General features: G+C 47.4%; 1 protein-coding gene across 2 annotated transcripts in view; it reads left to right on the top strand.

The window, feature by feature from the left end:
• Positions 1 to 18439, top strand: part of ZBTB16 (zinc finger and BTB domain containing 16) — a 195146-nt gene that overhangs the window by 128920 nt on the left and 47787 nt on the right. For both annotated transcript variants that reach the window (XM_007452206.1, XM_007452207.1), the window contains exon 4: positions 5486 to 5572. In XM_007452206.1, the coding sequence (XP_007452268.1) occupies positions 5486 to 5572 (87 nt within the window). The remainder of the gene's footprint in view (positions 1 to 5485; positions 5573 to 18439) is intronic.

Here is an 18439-nt window from a genome sequence, read left to right as displayed (position 1 = left end):
CTTCCTTTGCCTGGAATGGGCTTTCTTAGAGAGTGGGCTTACATTCTCATTCTCCCCTCAGATGTCAGCTCATCCCATATAAAATAGCCACCCCTGCCCTCTCTGTCCGTCTTCACTTATTTCCTTATCGCTTATTGCCGCCTATTTTATATTTACCTTTTCTTTTTTAAATTAAACAATTTTGGGGGGCCGCACTGTGTGGCATGCGGGATCTTACCCGGAGCAGGGATCGAACACCGTGCCCCCTGCAGTGGGAGTGCGGAGTCTTAACCACTGGACCGCCAGGGAAGTCCCTTACTTGACTTTTTAAAATGTGCCTTCCCCTCTAGAATATAAGCTCTCTGAGGGCAGAGATTTGTCTCTTTTGTCCATTTGCTGTGAGCCTCCCCTTGGCATCTACTTAACAGACATTCCGAAAACATCCTGTTTGTGTAGGAAGGAGATGGGGAGGAATGTCTGTCCCTGAGCCGTGCTCTGGACTTCTCCCCACTCCAGGATGAACCCCAGGAAATATTGGGGGTGGGGGTGGTAAATGCAGCTGATATGTCCGTATGTGCCCATTGTGTTCAACTGGCATGACCTTCTTCCTTCCCCCCCGACCCCCTTGCACTGATGCTTTATAAATATATTAGTGGCTGAATGATGTCACCGTAATGCATTCTGGGAATGGCGGAGTGGTTTATGCACACTTGAGCTGCTCTGAATGCAAACCTGACATACTGAAGGCAGCAGCGAACAGCATATGCACAGTAAACAGGCAAAGACTGTCTTATTGATTAACAGATGAGGCCTCTATTATTGATCAAAGCTCGGTGAGGAAATTTATCACTTTTAATTTCAGGGCTGCCAAATATTTCTGCCTCTGAGGCAGCCATTACAGACAATTTAAAGGTACATATGCCTCCTCGCGATAGGGGGGTCTCTGCCTCTCTCTGCTTGGCTCTTGTGTCCTGGAACTGCCCGTCCTTGCTGTTGGGCTGGGGGTTTGGGGGGAGTCTGGGTGGGGGTGGGGAGTGCGGAGGCTTCATGAATGGGGGCTGGCGTGGAAGCCCATGTCCATGGTATCCGCGTGGGAGGGGGGTTGTCACCCACAGTCACTGAAGACAGGGGACTTTCACACACTCAGCTCAGCTTTGTGACTTAAACAAGGCAGGCGTGGAGCGGGGAGGACTTTGAGGGCATCCAGATGTGGTCAGGCCTGGGCCAAGCCGGCAGCCTCGCTGAGATCACGTGCGCTTATCTGCTTTATCTTCATCTGAACTTGTATGATGGCGTACATCCGGCCCTTGACTGCCTACCTGCACTCCTTCCTTTCTCCCTGCTTCTCAGTCATTAAAGCAGATGCTCCTGCAGCCACAGGGATGGCTGTTTTTCTAAGAAACCTCCTCCCCCCCAGCCCTTTGAAGCTACAGCACGAGTAGGTTCCTCACCCAGAGGCAGGGCTCCAGCACCATGGCGATGGTGATGGTGATGGCGAGTCCACGGGGCACCCTCCCCTTTGCGGTTCCTGCTTCCCTCCTCAGGCCCCTCCTCCCCCTTTCTTCTTTAGGGGGCCATGAGAACCGGTGGGATGTAGAAATAAAGAAATAAATACAGTTAAAATCCGATCCCTTACAGATCCGCAGAAAATCATTGCTGGCTAATGATTTGGAACTGGGGACAGTTTCTCACTATGACGGGGCTGCGACTTCATCCACCTCCAGTCATCCCACCTCTGCCCTTTGAGGTGCTTGCTGCATTTCCATTATAAATGGATGGAAAGTGGCTTGGCTGTCTCTAGTGTGAACACAAGTTGTGACTGCTTTGCCATCGAGTTCCCTGGCTCTTTCTTTGAAGCTGTAGCAGCCGCTGACAGGTCCTTAGCCCTAGGACGCCTGCAGTTTGTAGGGACACCTGGAGGGGATCATGGTATTCTCCCTGCCTTGAGGCGAAATTCAACTCCAGCCACCTAAGACAAATGACAACATTTATTTTTAAAGCTCTTAAGGAAAAGTGATTTCATATCTTTGCTGGGGCACTTTATCACTCATTTATTTAGTTAGTCAACTAATATTTATTGAGCATCTAATAGAGGGCATATCCTGCTCCTCATTAGGAATGTAGCCAAGATCAATGCCCTAAATGTTTATTAGTGTTTAAGTCTATACTAGTACAACTTGTATTCTGAGTTCTTGCCCTTAATGTGCTAAATACTCCAAGGCCAAGATTTTAAAACTATTTAAAGAGTAGTGGAACCCTTTTTTCCAAATAGAATTTTACAAAACCTTGATGTATAAAAGCATAAATTGGATTTTAATTTTTTTTATTTGGGGAAATAAAGAGCCCAACTTCATATTCATGAGGCATCTTTGCAGATGGACCCCTAGGGAGGCTGAAGGGTATAGGGATTAAGAGCAAAGGCTGTGAAGTCAGGCTCCCTGGGTTTGAATCCACCTCTGTGGTTACCTACTGTGTGACACTGGGAAAGCTATTTAACCTCTCTGATCCTGAGTTGTCTCATCTGCTAAATGGGTATATTCATACTATGTCCTTTAAAAGGTAGTTAGGGGCTTCCCTGGTGGCGCAGTGGTTGGGAGTCTGCCTGCCGATGCAGGGGACATGGGTTCGTGCCCCGGTCCGGGAAGATCTTACATGCCGCGGAGCGGCTGGGCCCGTGAGCCGTGGCCACTGGGCCTGCGCATCCGGAGCCTGTGCTCCGCAGCGGGAGAGGCCACAACAGTGAGAGGCCCACGTACCACAAAAAAAAAAAAAAAAAAAAAAAAAAAAAAAAGTAGTTAGGAGGGCTTCCCTGGTGGCACAGTGGTTGAGAATCTGCCTGCTAATGCAGGGAACACGGATTCGAGCCCTGGTCTGGGGGGATCACACATGCCGCGGAGCAACTAGAGCCGTGAGCCACAACTACTGAGCCTGCGCGTCTGGAGCCTGTGCTCCGCAACAAGAGAGGCCGCGATAGTGAGAGGCCCGCGCACCGCGATGAAGAGTGGCCCCCGCTTGCCACAACTAGAGAAAGCCCTCGCACAGAAACGAAGACCCAACACAGCAAAAATAAATTAATAAATTAATAAAACTCCAACCCCCAACATCTTCTTTAAAAAAAAAAAAAAGGTAGTTAGGATTAAATGAAATGATACATCCTAAATACTTAGCCTCATGCCTGGTATACGCCACCGCCTCAGGAAATCTGAGCTGGTTTGAAAACAGCACTAGACTGCTTTCTACTACAAATAAAATATGTAGTAGTTTTGTCTATTACAAGACTCTGATATGAAACTAAAACACAGGTACACTTAAAGAGATGCTCAGACGTGTTGAAAGGAACGCCGTGCAGCTGCAGATTAGAAAGGGTAGAGCAGCGAGGGGGCTGGCGTGCTTGGCGCATGCGTACTCCGGTCTTGGAAATGGACTAGGACCGGAGCCGACAGAAACGAGGCGGGGCGCTTCTCAGGCACAGAGACCCACCGAGGGCCGAGCGGCGCCCACAGAGGGCCAGTGAGGACAATTCCCAGTGGAGCTGGAGAGACAACTGGCTCAGGTTATGGAAGGCCTTGAAGCCAAGTAGAGGAATTTAGAATGAGTGCCAATTGTGAGCCACTGTATATTTTTTTTAACTTTTAATTTTATATTGGCGGATAGCCGATTAACCATGTTGTGATAGTTTCAGGTGCACAGCAAAGGGACTCAGCCATACATACGCATGTATCCATTCTCCTGCAAACTCCCCTCCCATCCAGGCTGCCACATAACATTGAGCAGAGTTCCCTGTGCTGTACAGTAGGTCCTTATTGGTTATCCTTTTTAAATGGAGCAGTGTGTACATGTCAGTCCCAAACTCCCTAACTCTCCCTTCTTTTCCCCCTCCCCACCGTAACCATAAGTTCTCTCTGTGAGTCTGTTTCTGTTTTGTAAATACATTTATTTGTATCATTTCTTTTTAGATTCTGCATATAAGCGATATCATATGATATTTCTCTTTCTCTGTCCAACTTACTTCACTCGAAATGACAATCTCTAGGTCTATCCATGTTGCTGAAAATGGCATCATTTCATTCTTTTTGATGGCTGAGTAATATTCCATTGTATATATGTACCACATCTTCTTTACCCATTCCTCTTTTGATGGACGTTCAGGCTGCTTCCGTCTTGAGCCATGCTATCTTTTTGAGTAAGGAAACGTGAGGAATCAAGTGGCCTTCAAGGAACCTGCCTCTCTTGGGTGGATCAGAGGGTGGCTGATGGTGTGGCAGCTCTCCTGAGTCATTGGGTCATTCTGGGCATGACCCAACAAGGGCCTCGGTAGGGGCAGTGGTTATCGACATGCAGTGGAAGAGATGCATCTAGAAGACATTTTGAGGGAAAACTGCAAAGGATTGTGACAGGCGCCCCCTGGACGAGATAACAGAGCCTTGAAGACTGTTAGTAAGTGGTAGAAAGTCATCTTCACATCGTGACACTGTCGCTTTGAGGCTTGTAAATATGGTTCCAGAAAAGTCGATCAAATTGAATTGCATTGAATTGATTTTGTTTATTCCATAGATATGTACAGTAATACATTCCCACTGGGTGTCAGGCAGATGCAGCTGTGCATGAGATGACATATTCCCTCCCTCGGGGAGCTGGAAACGGAGCCACAGGCATTTAGGAGACACCCTGGTGAGGCCGTGACCCGGAATGTACAGGGTGCTGTGGGAGCACAGAGGAGGACTGCCTCACCCAGACACGGGGCAAGGGTTTGGGAGCTGAGGCATGAATGATGAAGCGGGGCTAGCCGTACTGTGGGGCTGGGGAGAGGGGCAGGAGTGTCAGAGCCAGAGGAGGTACAGAAGGATGCTTGGAGACCTTGCAGTGAGAAAGCAAAGGGCTGGAGACCAGGGAACAAGGATGAGGAGAGAGAAGAAGCAGGAAAGAGAAGTGCAAGAAGGGCTTTGTGAGTCACCGTGTAGAGTTTGGACTTTTATCCTGAAGGCACTGGAAATCATTCAGAGGTTTTAAATGGTCAGATACAGGAGGTGGCCGGGTAGACAGTTTAGTTTTAGATGCACTAAGTTAGGGGTTTATCCAGGTAGTGATATGTCAGCAATTCCTATCTTTCCGTAAAGTATAATCTGGGCAACAGGGCACGTTACTCCTCATTGGATCACATGCTCCCTTCCATCTCTCACCAGGAGCCAGCCCCTCAGAATCCCCCTTCTTCTTGGGCATCGGTCCCGGACCCCATCTCTGTTTGTCTTGGTTATGCTGGTTCTGTTCCCTCTTCTGTCTGGGAGAGCCCTCGGTGGGGGCATTCGGAGCTCAGTTGGGTGGGTGATCACATCTTGGAGGAGGGTCTGGGCTGGCTGCTGGGACCATGGGTTAGTCCTGACTTGGAGTCTTCACAGGTGTTAAGCCCCCTCCCCCAGGGTCCACCTGCAAGATTTTGGCTCACGACGCCCTCTTCTAATGCAATATCACTCTTGATAATAAGGTAACTGCCTCCTCTTTCTTTCAGCGGGTGCCAAAGCCTTTGTCTGTGATCAGTGTGGTGCCCAGTTTTCGAAGGAGGATGCCCTGGAGACACACAGGCAGACCCATACTGGTGAGTGACTGATCCCCGTCCCCCAGGTCCTCCGCAGTGCGACGGCACATGGACGTGAGTATCTTGTTTCCCCAGGGGAGCTGTGAGTGGGGATGGCTTGTGCCATGCTCAGCTACCCTTGCTTGTGGGGCTGGCTGGGCAGGAATTTATGTGTGACTTTGCCCCAGAAGAACAGCTGCCCTGGATTAGGCCAAGACCTCTGTCTCTAATAGGCCACTTAGATCCTATCTTCATGGAGACTCTTGTGGAGGGCTTAGGAAGTCCGTGATGTTATCTAAGCATCCCCTTCCCTTGGTGAAGGGTCAGGAAACCTGCACCCCATCTGACTAACTCTGAAACCGTCATGTAGTGGGCTGGTCCTCCCTCTGCAATAGTCTAGTCATTGTCTGAAAGCAAGCAGTCTGTCCACAGGGTTGCGTTTGAACAATATTAACGAACAGTGATATTGCTGTGATTTCACGGCATCAGTGTCATCTCATCGTGGTAACTGGCGCCATCATCATCATCATCATCAATGTAGCTCACAGTTACTGAACATTCAATGTGCCAGGCACCGTTCTCGGTGCTTTACCTGATCTCATTTGTCCAGTCTTTCCATAACTTTGTTAGGTAGGAGGCTATTCCCATGTCATAGATGAGGAAACCGAGGTTCAAAGGAAGGAAAGTGACTTGCTGGAGTGAACACTGAGGACAGGAGTGGTATGGCTTAGACTGCCTGGTTTAATCCTGATTCTGCCACTTACTATTTGTGGGACCATGGATCAGTTACTTAAGCTCTCTTAATTTGGGTTTCCTCGTCTGTTAGAAAAGTGGAGTAATAATGGCACCTACCTCATAGCATAGATTTGTGGAGGAGATTAAATAAGATATTTAATTAAATAAGATTAAATAAGATACTTTATTTGAAGTGCTTTGGGGAATGCCTAGCTCGTAATAAACATTCAATAAACAGTAGTAGATGCATTTAATTTAATAAATATTTATTCAGTTCCTATAATGTGCTGTTGGGGTCTTTAGATAACATTCTTCATGGAACTGAGATTCTCCAAGGGAAACAGGATACGCAAATAATTGTGCAATATAATGCCAGGTCATAATAAGTGCTAGTGAGAAAAAATATAGCAGGATAGAGAGAAAAGTGGTATTTTAGATCCTATGGTCAGGCATCTGTGAGAAGGAGACATCTGAGTAGAGTCCTAAAGTTGGGAAGTGAGTCATTCAAAGGTTTCAGGAAAGAAGGTCTGAGCAAAGGGAACAAGCACTTGAAAAAGCCCCGAGGCTGTGTTGAACTTCACAAGTTCAAGGAAGAGCACGAAAAGCAGTGTGTGGTCGAGGGGTGGGGAGTGAGGTGCAGAGAGTGGTGGGAGGTGAGATTGGAAATCAGGTGGGTCTCTCAACCCTGGCAAGGAATTTGGATTTTATTCTGCATGTGCCAAGAGTCCTCGGGAGGGGGACAAAAATATTGGCAAATCATACATCTGATAAGAAACTTTTGGCTTGAAAATGTGAAGAACCCTTAGGACTCAATAATAAAAATACAGATAACTGAAATAAAAAGTGTGCTAAGGATCTGAATAGACATTTCTCCAAAAATAGACATATGGTCACTGAGCACACGAAAAGATGTTTGACATCATTAGCCATCAGGGAAATACAAATCAGAATCACAGTGAGATACTACTTGACACCCATCAAGATGTAGCTCTAATAAAATACTGGCAGTAGGAAGTGATGTTGAGAACGTGCGACAATCAGAACCCTCACACGCGGCTGGTGGGAGCGTAAAATGCTGCCGCCACTTTGGAAAACAGCCGGGCAGTTCCTCAGAAAGTTAAACAGTTACCGTGTGACCCAGCAATTCCACCCCTATGTGTGTGAAAACATCTACACAAAAACTTTCACATAAGTGTTCATAACAGCATATTATTTATAATGGCCAAAAATGTAGAGATAACTCAACGTCCACCTACTGATGGATGGATAAACAAAATGTAATTTATCCATACAATGGAGTATTATTCATCTATAAAAAGGAATAGAGTATTGACACATTCTGTAACATGGCTGAATCTTCAAAACATCATGCTCAGTGGAAGAAGCCAGTCACAAAAGGCCACATATTGTGTGATTCTGCTTATACGAAACATCCAGAATAGACAAATTATAGAAATAGAAAGTAAATTAGTAAATGTCAGGGGCTGGGAGATTTGGGGGAAATAGGGAGTGACTGCAAGGTATGGGGTTTCTTTTGGGGGGGATGAAAATGTTCTAAAATCGTTTGTGGTGATGGTTATGCATCTCTGAATATATTAAAAACTATCGACTTTATACTTTAAAAGCATGAACTGTGTATTATATAGTATATGAATTATGTCTCAGTAAAGCTGCATATACCTGCACACACAAACATTTATAGAAAAGGGGGAATATAGTCCATTGGAGGGTGTTGAATGGGGGGATGGCATGACGATTTATGGGTTTAAAATATCACCCTGGTTCCTGTGTTGAGAACTGACCATAGGAATGTGTCAGTTATCAATTGCTCTAAGAAGAAACCACTCCAACAGTAGATTAAAGCCACGACGTGTTACTATCTCAGACAGTTCTGTAGTTGACTGTGCTCAGCTGGGAAGTTTTCACTTGGGGTCTCTCACTTGGCTGCAGTCGGATGGTATCTGGGACCGGAGGCATCTGTAGGCTCGATAGGGCTGGGTGTCCACGATGGCTTCCTCATTCATATATCCGCCTCCCAGTCCACCCCATGGCCTCTCTCTACAACACAGCAGCCTGGACTTCTCGCCTGCCTGCTCAGGGCTCCAAGAGTCAGGAAGCAGAAACTGCCAGCCCTCTTAAAAGCGAGGCTGGAAACACGTAGCATCACTTCCGCCATATTTCATTGCTCTTAGCAGGCACAGGACAGCCCCAGATTCAAAGGATGGAAGAGTAGACTCCCCTTCTCAGGGGGGAATGACAGACACGTAGGGGAAGGGGAACTGGGGCAGCCATCTGTGGAGACAAGCCACTGAGCGACCACAGGGACCGGGGGGGAAGAAGGAAGATCGGTCAACTGCTGCTGCTGTTACAATTATTGTCAATATCTTCGTGTCCTTCTGCCTCACAAAATCAGCCTCTCTGAGTGGAAGACATACGTCCTAGCCCTGGTATCAAGGGCTTTGGGCTGGTGCTGCCCTGGCCTGTGGCAGCAGGAAGAGAACTTTCTAGGTGAGCTGTCATTCCAGCCAGTGACCCCCTGGCTTTGTTAAAGAAGGGAACTTGGCAAGATTTTGCCCGGAGTTCCAGAGCTGGTTATCTTCAAAGCCAGAGGAGGACGTAGGTCTCCCAGGCTCCCAGCCAGTTTCTTATTGCTGGACCACATACGTAACCAAGAATGCTAGTCTGAGAGTTTAAGCTGGGGGGCTGAGGAGACCGAGATCTGAGCCAGCTTCACCAAGCAACTTAATTCTGTCCATCCAGATTAAACTTGCAGCAGCAGGGAGCAAGCTGCCCTCACAGCCAGGGCCAGGGCGAAAGGCTGGGTCCCCGCTCGGTGAGCGGATAGGGATATTGTTCACAAGCAGACCCCACACACTTATTGAGCAGCTTCTGTGTGCCTGGCACCCACTGGGGATATGGCAGTGAGCAACACAGATGTGCTCCCTGTATTTCTTTATCAAACAACTTTATTGAGATATAATTTACATACTGTTCACCTGTTTAAAGTATCCAATTCAATGGGTTTTGATATATTAGTGTATTTTAAAAACGGTTGTAAGAGATATATACATAAAATCTGCCATTTTAACTATTCTAAAGTGTACAATTCAGAGCAGTTAATGATATTCCAACCTGTTTTTAGAGTTTGGTATTGATTCAGCTTTGAAAGTCAGGAGGCATCTTAGGACCAACGCCCTTCCAGGATTTATTAAGTCAGTGAGGACTTGAAAGTGATCAACACTTTCCAAAAAAGGATATTAATTTCAGGTATGATTGGAAAGAACCTGGAGTTTGAGTCAGAAGCTGAGGAGGGGGCATCTGACTCCACTGTCTAGCAGGTAAATAACCTTGTTCCTCATTCCTTCTGACCTTCAAGTCTCCTCACCTGCAAAGGAGTATAGTGCCCATCCTTCCTGTAGCAGAGGTGGGTCCCAGCCCATTCAGACTTACTTTTGCTTTATGTCCAAGTTGAATCCAAATTGTGGAGGAGAGACCAAGGTGGATGCTTTGAGAAAGGCTCCCTCCCCACCTGGCTGTGAGCGCAAGGCAAGCTCCCGCTGAGTGAGGGACTTCGGCCACTCCCTGGTGTGGGGCAGGGTGCCCTTGGCTGGGGAGAGGGGCAGTAGCAGCCTTATCCTCACTATTGGGTTGGCAACGAGGCAGCTCTTCTGACGCCCGTTTATCATCTATAGTGCTGTTTCCTGCAAAACCCAGACAGATCCTTAGACTCTTTTAATAATCAATGAAAGCACACAACTTGAAATCTAGTTGCCGTCTCTATTCTAAGACAGGGGGCCTCTGAGGAAGAGAGAGGCCTGGTTATGAGGGATGCTGAAAGTGATGCTAATGTTACTGGGCTGGGAAAAGCCAGTGGGGTACCAGGTATCGTTGGAGAGCCGTCAGGGGGGCAGAGAGAGAACTCTGTAAAGGAGAAGCAATCGAGACCCTGGGAGAGTGAAGTCATGGTAATGCCACCTTTATATTTCTTTTTTTTTGGCCATGCCACGTGGCATGTAGGATCTTAGTTCCCCGACCAGGGATCAAACCCGTGCCTCCTGCATTAGAAGCGTGGAGTCTTAACCGCTGAACCGTCAGGGAAGTCCCCACCTTATATTTCTGATACCTTTGTTGATCCAACTCTAACTTCAGTGCCCTTTCCACCAGTCCCCAGCTGCCTGCACATTGACTCACTGTTGTCTGTGGGTGTGTGGCTGAACGGTTTAGGGAGAGATCGTGTAGGTCATGGCCCTGTCCTGGGCAGGGCTCTTTTGGATCCCTGTGACCCATTTAACTAAGAATCCTCAACACCCTGATGCCCATGTCCCCCTTGGGAGATAGGATACAATTTCCCTGAAACAGATCAGGTCTGGGAGTTCCATGCCCAACGCCGCCCGCCATGTCGGAATTCACAGAGCTAATGTGTGGCATGGCATCAGATGAGTGATCAGGGTGCCTCACAGGTATTCTTGACACTGAAAAATGAATATAGTAGAAAGTATTTCCAATTCTGTTTTCGTCAAACAAATGTCATCTTCACGTCTCATCCCCACTTACCTTGGATTTCTGTCCTGGTGTGTGTGACCCCTCCTTGTGCCCTCCCTCCAGGATCATTTTTTTTAATATATGAATTTATTTATTTTATTTATTTATTTTTGGCTGCATTGGGTCTTTGTTGCTGAGTGCAGGCTTTTCTCTAGTTGCGGCGAGCGGGGCTACTCTTTGTTGTGGTACACGGACTTCTCATCGCGGTGGCTTCTCTTGTTGCAGAGCATGGGCTCTAGGCACACGGGCTCAGTAGTTGCCCACTTACCTTGGATTTCTGTCCTGGTGTGTGTGACCCCTCCTTGTGCCCTCCCTCCAGGATCATTTTTTTTAATATATGAATTTATTTATTTTATTTATTTATTTTTGGCTGCATTGGGTCTTTGTTGCTGAGTGCAGGCTTTTCTCTAGTTGCGGCGAGCGGGGCTACTCTTTGTTGTGGTACACGGACTTCTCATCGCGGTGGCTTCTCTTGTTGCAGAGCATGGGCTCTAGGCACACGGGCTTCAGTAGTTGTGGCGTGTGGGCTCAGTAGTTGTGGCTCACGGGCTCTAGAGTGCAGGCTCAGTAGTTGTGGCTCAAGTGCTTAGTTGCTCCACAGCATGTGGGATCTTCCCGGTCCAGGGCTCAAAACCATGTCCCCTGCATTGGCAGGCGGATTCTTAACCACTGCACCACCAGGGAAGCCCTCCCTCCAGGATCTTGGTGGGCTCCGGCTGGTGCTCAGGGAGGACACACTTATGGTTGGGTTGGGCTCAGGCTTCGTTGTCACACTTCAGTTTTCTGTTTTGCTACAGTGAAGACTTTGAGGAGATAAACAGAGTCACTTTACACCTTTTATATTATGACAAATACATATTGCAAAACACTGCTGCTTCCAAAATGTTTGGGTTGCAGAGAAGTGAGGAATTAACAGCTCTGCAGCTCCCCAAGATGCTTGCACTTCATTTACACATCAGAATTTCTTTACACTGTTTAGTAAAATAAAAAGCGAGAAAACACACATCCACGCACGTGTACGCACACACATGCACTGCACCACTTGGGTTCCATATCAGGAACGTCTTAAATTAGTAAGTAGTTCCTTAAAGTCCAGATAAACTGATAAATACCATTAATGGCTTAATTTATACTCTGGGTTTGAAATCTGACACATGGACACTATCTTGGCTCAGGAAACGCAAGTGGTTTTGTGCCAGAGGTTTTAATGACCGATCAGTAATATAAATTGCTGCATCACTGAACAGAAATAGCTTCTCTGTGTCATTTGATCTGGAAACTTCTCCGGCCAGGCAGCAGTTAATAAATTTAAAAATAATTACCCTCTTCATTCAAAGTCAAACTAATTAGGAGTGGGTTTTACAAATCATAATGTTGTCCAAGCCACTGTACGTCCCCGTTTGGGATTTGAACAGGCCTGGGGGGCAATGGCCGGGATCAGGTGGCATTAATTAGAAGGCAGGGGGAGATACCACAGCTGCTGAGCTGAAGGTGAGGGGGTTGGGACAGTCTGCAGTGTGCCCTGTGGGGGAGGGAGTGAGGAGAGCTCAGTGCAGCAGCCTTGGGGTTGAGCTGTAGGAACCTACAGCTCTTTTAATCCATATGTAAGGAACTCAGACCACCTGCCTCTGTGTGATCTGAGCATGGGGGAGATGAGGCCAATGCTAGTGTTTGGGGGCCAAGCCTGAGAGACTATGAGAACCCCAAAAACAGGAAAGGCAGATGTGCGGTTGGCTGGGGAGGATGGACCTGCCTAAAGGCAGGGGAGTGGGAGGAGGACCTCTCGAGGGCTTTACTCACTAGGCAAGTTGGGGCCCTGATAGCATGGGTCAAGTTTGTCTTGCAGGCTTCAGGGAAGAGGGACCATTGGAACCTGATGTCTGAGTGTGACATTCAGGGTATTCGGAGCATAGTGACACACAGAACTTGGGATCTGGTGTCAGACTGTCTAGATTCAAATCCCAGTCCCATCACTTCCACGTTTTATGAGCTTGGGCAGGTTCCTTAACTTCCCTAAGCCTCCACTTCCTCCTTGGTAACATGATGGCAATGATGCTATCATACAAGGGATATTGTGAGGATTTAATTTGATGATCCATGGAAAGCACTGAGCATAGGCCTTACATGGAGTAAACTCTCAGTAAATGGTGGTGGTGGTTACTAACACTGAACCATCGTGGTCTTCACCAGAGGTCGTGGAGGGTACCCATTCCCCTGACTAGGTAGGTGAGAGGGGAAGGGCCAGGTTGACAGTAATGGTGGTGGAGGAATGGGAATGGTGTACAGCTGCTTTTCCAAGGTGATGGAATCTTTGAGGATCCCTGACTTGTCCTCTGGCCAAGAGGACGTTTCCAGCATGCCCGGAGAGCTAACAGTCTCTGGAGCCCTCTAAGTGCAGTGGAGAGAGGTGAGGGCAGAATGAAGCTCTGCATGTTGAACAATCTCACAGAGCAGATTTGGTAGATCTTATTTGAGGCCCTAGCTAGAATGCTCAAAGCTGCCCAGGAGGACCACCCTCTACCAATATCTAAGCAAATGCTGTATACAGCTAGGTCAGACAAGCTACAGAGCTGGGGTAAGCACGAAGCAGGTTTTCCCCCTTCCAGGAACAGCAGGGATATGCCCTGCCACATCTTAGAGGATGCCTCATTGGTTGGTGCCCTTGAAGGCTGAGGAATCTTGAGTCCCCTGCTGGTGTCCTGGCCCATGTCTGTTACCATTAGGAACCTGGGTATTCTGGAAATATAAATAAGACCTTCTGTGTGATGCCTCCTTATCTGCTCTTAGTGCCCTGGTAAGGAAAAGAGGCTAAAGTCATTCCTAGGTTTAGGAGTTCTGGGGCTAGGAAGCTTCAGGGAAGCCCTAGAGGCCAGGACACTAGGTTGAACTAGATCACCAGACTTGCCCCAAAGCAATTCCGCTCTCTCCTCCAGCCCCCACCCTGCCGCACCAAGTCAGCCAGGTCAGCGACTTCAGTTTGCTACAGATCAGAGTAGCCTATGCAGCTGGTTTGTCCCATAATTCCTTCATTCATTTATTCCCTAAGTTTTAAAGTACCTACTATGTGCAACGGGCTTTGTGGACCCAGTGCCTAATGGTGAAGAAAACTTGGAGCCTGCCTTCCTAAAGGCTACAGTGCTGTGGAAGAAATGAACAAGTAGGGCAAATTTGCCTTGGGTACAGATAATATAATAACTGTACTCAATTGGATACTTTGGAGATACAATTTTGTTAAGTCCTCGTTACAGTCCTAAAACAGACATTTTTCCTCCCTATTCTTTGCTAGAGAAAACGGAGACAGGTTAAGGACAGCCTGTCCAGGGTGGGTAGAATGTGTGCCTCGGGGTCCTGCACCCCAGAACCCATGTTTTACTGCTGCCTTCCCTCCCCATGTGGGCCTGGACGTTGTACCTAATGTGCAGCCCGGGGGCTCAACTCTGCCCATTCAACAGCCTAGGAAACTAGGGCTCAGAAGCCCATATTTGAAAAAGGGGGTCAGTTAAGAACAAACAAGCCAAACTAGAATTAGGACCCACGAGTTCTTACTTCCAGTCCAAAGTTCTCTCCACTCTGACTGCAAAATAAGGACTTTCTTTCACTGGCCTAGAAAAAAACTGCTCCATTTCCACCTTCCTGCGTCACAGAGGAAGCCACTCAAGCAGATGCAAATGCTGGTTCTCATCCTCTCCATGTCAGCTGCAGGAGGGTCCTGCAGTCCAGGAACAGCTAACATGCCTGGTGGCCAAGGGCAGCCGTGCTGCGGGGTCTGCCCTCCCCTGATAGCAGGGAGTGGATGCTGGAGGGCGCCCTGCCCCAGGGCCCTCTCCTTTTCAGTGTGAAGGAGGCTAGGAGGCACACTGTTGTGGCTTTGGAAGGAGAAGGCAATGAGAAAATACTCTCTCTCACACACACACACACACACACACACACTCACACACACACACACACACACTGCAGCTCAGTAAACACCCCCTTTGAACGCACAGAGCTATACCCCCGCCTTGGTGGTGTCGGCTGGCTACCTGCTTGCACTGGCCCCTCTCTCCCTCCTGGTACATTAACGATGCTTGGGGAAAGCTTTGGGGACAGTCTCCGGCCCTGAACTTCAGAGGAGAAAATGAAGTCCTTGTTTGCAGGACTTTCGGTGGTAGATGGGCAGGCAGTTCAGAGACTTGAAAGAGTAAAGCAGCAGCATTCCTTCCCTCGGGGTGGTGCCGGCCTTGCCCCCTTCCTGTCCCGGGCCTGGCACGAGGGGCTGCACTGGGCACAGAGGAGCCGCGTCAGGGTGGCTGGCCCCTGTCCTCCAGCAGTAGGAAAACCAGCAACTGTTTGGCTCCTCCTCCCAAGGGCAGCCTCTGGGTGCCCAGTCGCAGAGGACGGGGGAGGGGAAGGCAGAAGGGCCAGCGGACAAGAAGGAACTTCATTTACCCAAAACTTGACGTGGAAAAAGGCAGAGCGAGCCTCACACCCCTGCCCACGCTGGAGGGCACGCGCAGGACAGGGCAGGGGGGTCATCGGATGGACACGTGGACTCCACTTAGGTTGGCATGACCTCCCCATTGAAAACATAATAGCTTTCGACTTTTATAAATATCAGGGGTGATTTGTATAGCATTTCACGTGGCGTGCCAGGGAATTGAACCTGAGAAAGCCCAAGCTCGGAACGGCTGCCGAACGTCATGGGCACTTTGGGAGGGAGAGTCATGTGCTGCTGTTTGTACAGTCAATTCACCAGCATAGATTTACTCTTGACCTCATTTCATGCTGTTACTATAATGGCATGTTTGATGCCTAATATAGAGTTTTATTTTCCAAGCCCAGGGCTCTCGGCTCTGTTGGAGCTGCTTGCTGTGGCATAGGGAAGGACAACCCAGCTGTCACCTGCTGGCCCAGACAAGCCATCCTTCTGCACCGTTCACCCTAGTGGCATCCAGGGTCCCTCTGGGCTCCTTCTGGATGGACCCCCAGTGCTTCTTTTTAATTAATAAATTTTGTTGGTGTTTTTTTTTTGAGTGATTTTAGATTTACAGCAAAATTGAGTGGAAAGTAGAGAGAGTCCCACGTACCCTCTGCTCCCCATGCTACCACAACTCCCCCACTGTGAACATCCCCCATCAGTGTGGTGTATTTGTTACAACTGGTGAAACTACATTGACACATCATTATCACGCAAAGTTTATGTTAATGGGTCATTTTTGTTGTTGTAAACTCTCTGGGCTTTGATAAATGTATAATGATGTGCATCCACCATTGTGTCATACAGAAGAGTTTCACCGCGCTACAGATCCTCTGTGTTCTGCCCATCCATCACCCCAGTGCTTTTTATGTGAAGCATTGCTGCTTTGAGAGGTTTGGCTCTCTTGGGATTGGAGAGGAAAATTGACCTGAGGTTGATTTGGGGTTAGAAAAGGTTGAGGCTCATTCACTCAAGTAGACATCTTGAGCATCTGCTTTGTGCTGGACATTGATGCTGGGTCCTGGAATAGGGATACAGCAGCAAGCAGGACTGGTCCCCTCCTTCACCAGCCTCCCATCGTAGTGGAAATGATGAACGTTATTGTGTGACAGCCGCATGGTATTTGGAAAAGCAATAATGCATTAGGAGAAAGGAGAACTGAGTTCTTATCCTGGCTCTGTCACAGGCTTGCTTTATGACATGGGACAAATTGCCTTGTTTCTTTGCCTCTCTCAAATGTGGGGAGTGGGAATTAGGTAAGAAAAATTGCTGTTTGAGGGGTTCCATGGTTCCAAGCACAGCCTGAGATTCCAATCTTGTATGGATGGTCTACATTTTTCTCAACTTTAGCACATTTGTAAACTCTGATTAATATGATCTTTGGACGTTTACAGTTTCTGTCTCTCACCAGTTAGCAAGCATTTCTTTCATTTTATTTAGATGCTTATTCAATAAAAAATTAAATGCATACTGTGTGTGAAGAAGAGATTAAAGGTGAAAATCTTTTGCCTTTTAAAGACTATTCCAGAAGTTTGAGGGGAATGATAGTGTTTTGATCTTTTTTTAAATCATGATGGTATTTTTAATTGAAAATTTCAAATATACAGAAAAATTACAGATTACGAAAAGAAATTCCCATATGTATCCTTCATTTAGATTTGCCAATTAACATTTTTCCATATCTGTTTTATTTTTCTCTTTTTCACACACACACACACACACACACACACACACACACACACAAACACACACACACACACCCTAAAGAGAAAAATAAAGCAATATCTCTATCGTCTTTCTTTCCGTCTATCTATCTATCATCTATCTATCATGTACATCTAATTTTTTGAACAATGGTGATAAATTATTTAAAATTTTCAGACCAAATGTGATAGTGTTTTGATCTTTGAGGACTATTGTTCAGAGCTTGGACTGTGCCGGCACTGGTGCTTTTATATATTATCTGATAGAGCCAGCATCACCCCACTAAGAGGCAGTTCACTGCCTGTATCACTGCTGAGGAGTCGCTGGTTCAGAGAGGTTTAAGTAACATGACTCGTTCAATGGAAGGACTGGTGGGATTCAAGTTCAGGGCCCCCAGTGGTGAGTCTGATGGGAATTTGGGGTCACCTGTAGTCCTCCTATTCAGAGTTACCCCTTCCCTTTCACGTGGTCCTCATGCCAGATCCCCCATGATCAGCTTCAGCCCCCAACCCTGGGTCCCCACTCACCTCTCCTCCTTCCCATCCCCACACCCCGTCTGTGTCTCCTTTATCTTTTCAACTCCTACCCCTTCCTCTCTGGCTGTGCTCCCTTCTCCCTCATGACACCATGGCTGCCCAATGACAGAAAGGAGTTAATAAAAACCAATGTGTAACTGAAACTTGAAAAGCCATAAATCGCCTTGTTTTTTCTAGGATGTTGGTAGCATTTTGATTTAATAGTTGGACAAACACAAGGGCCTATTTTATTCAGAGTTTAACAGGCCTCAAGGCTGTTATTCCTCCAAATTTAATAGCATTGAAATTGCAGGGTTTGCTATAATTTGCCTATCGCTTTCTGCTCCACCATTGATGTTTATTGTCAGCGGGATGGAATCTCAATCCGACTCACTTAGATAACATGTCTGTTAAACATTTAGATAATTGTACCATCATTAACTTGTCACATTATTTTAGAGATTCAAAACAGAAGCACAGGGTAAGTAGAGGTACTAAGGGCGGGGGGAGGGAAGGAGGAGGAGGAAGAGAAAATCTCTCCTGAGTTAAACAACCAGGAGATGAGAGAGTTGATTTCACACTCTTGACATTTCATCGGAGGTGTCTGAGTAAGGAGGGGCGTGCTGTAGAGCTGGGCCGCCAACCCAGGGCAGGCCACCCCTGTGACAGCGCCACAGATGCTCAGAGACCTTCGGTGTTTCATGCCCAGCTTTGGTCTTCATGCACCAAAGATCAATTTTTTTAGCTTCCCTTAGAGATGCTGATTCTAACATTATATGTAATTACAGAGCATTGAGAACAACCTACATGTCGAAAGGTAAGGACTCTGTTAATTACGGTACCTGCATGGAAAGATGTCCACGATGTTTTGTGTGATAAAGGGTGGTTAGGGGGCTTCCCTGGTGGCGCAGTGGTTGAGAGTCCGCCTGCCGATGC

This window comes from Lipotes vexillifer, unplaced genomic scaffold (genome assembly GCF_000442215.2).
Source record: "Lipotes vexillifer unplaced genomic scaffold, Lipotes_vexillifer_v1.1 scaffold743, whole genome shotgun sequence".
In the NCBI taxonomy this organism is placed as follows: domain Eukaryota; kingdom Metazoa; phylum Chordata; class Mammalia; order Artiodactyla; family Lipotidae; genus Lipotes; species Lipotes vexillifer.
The sequence above is the reverse complement of the archived record's forward strand: the minus strand, read 5'-3'. Positions and strand labels throughout refer to the sequence as shown.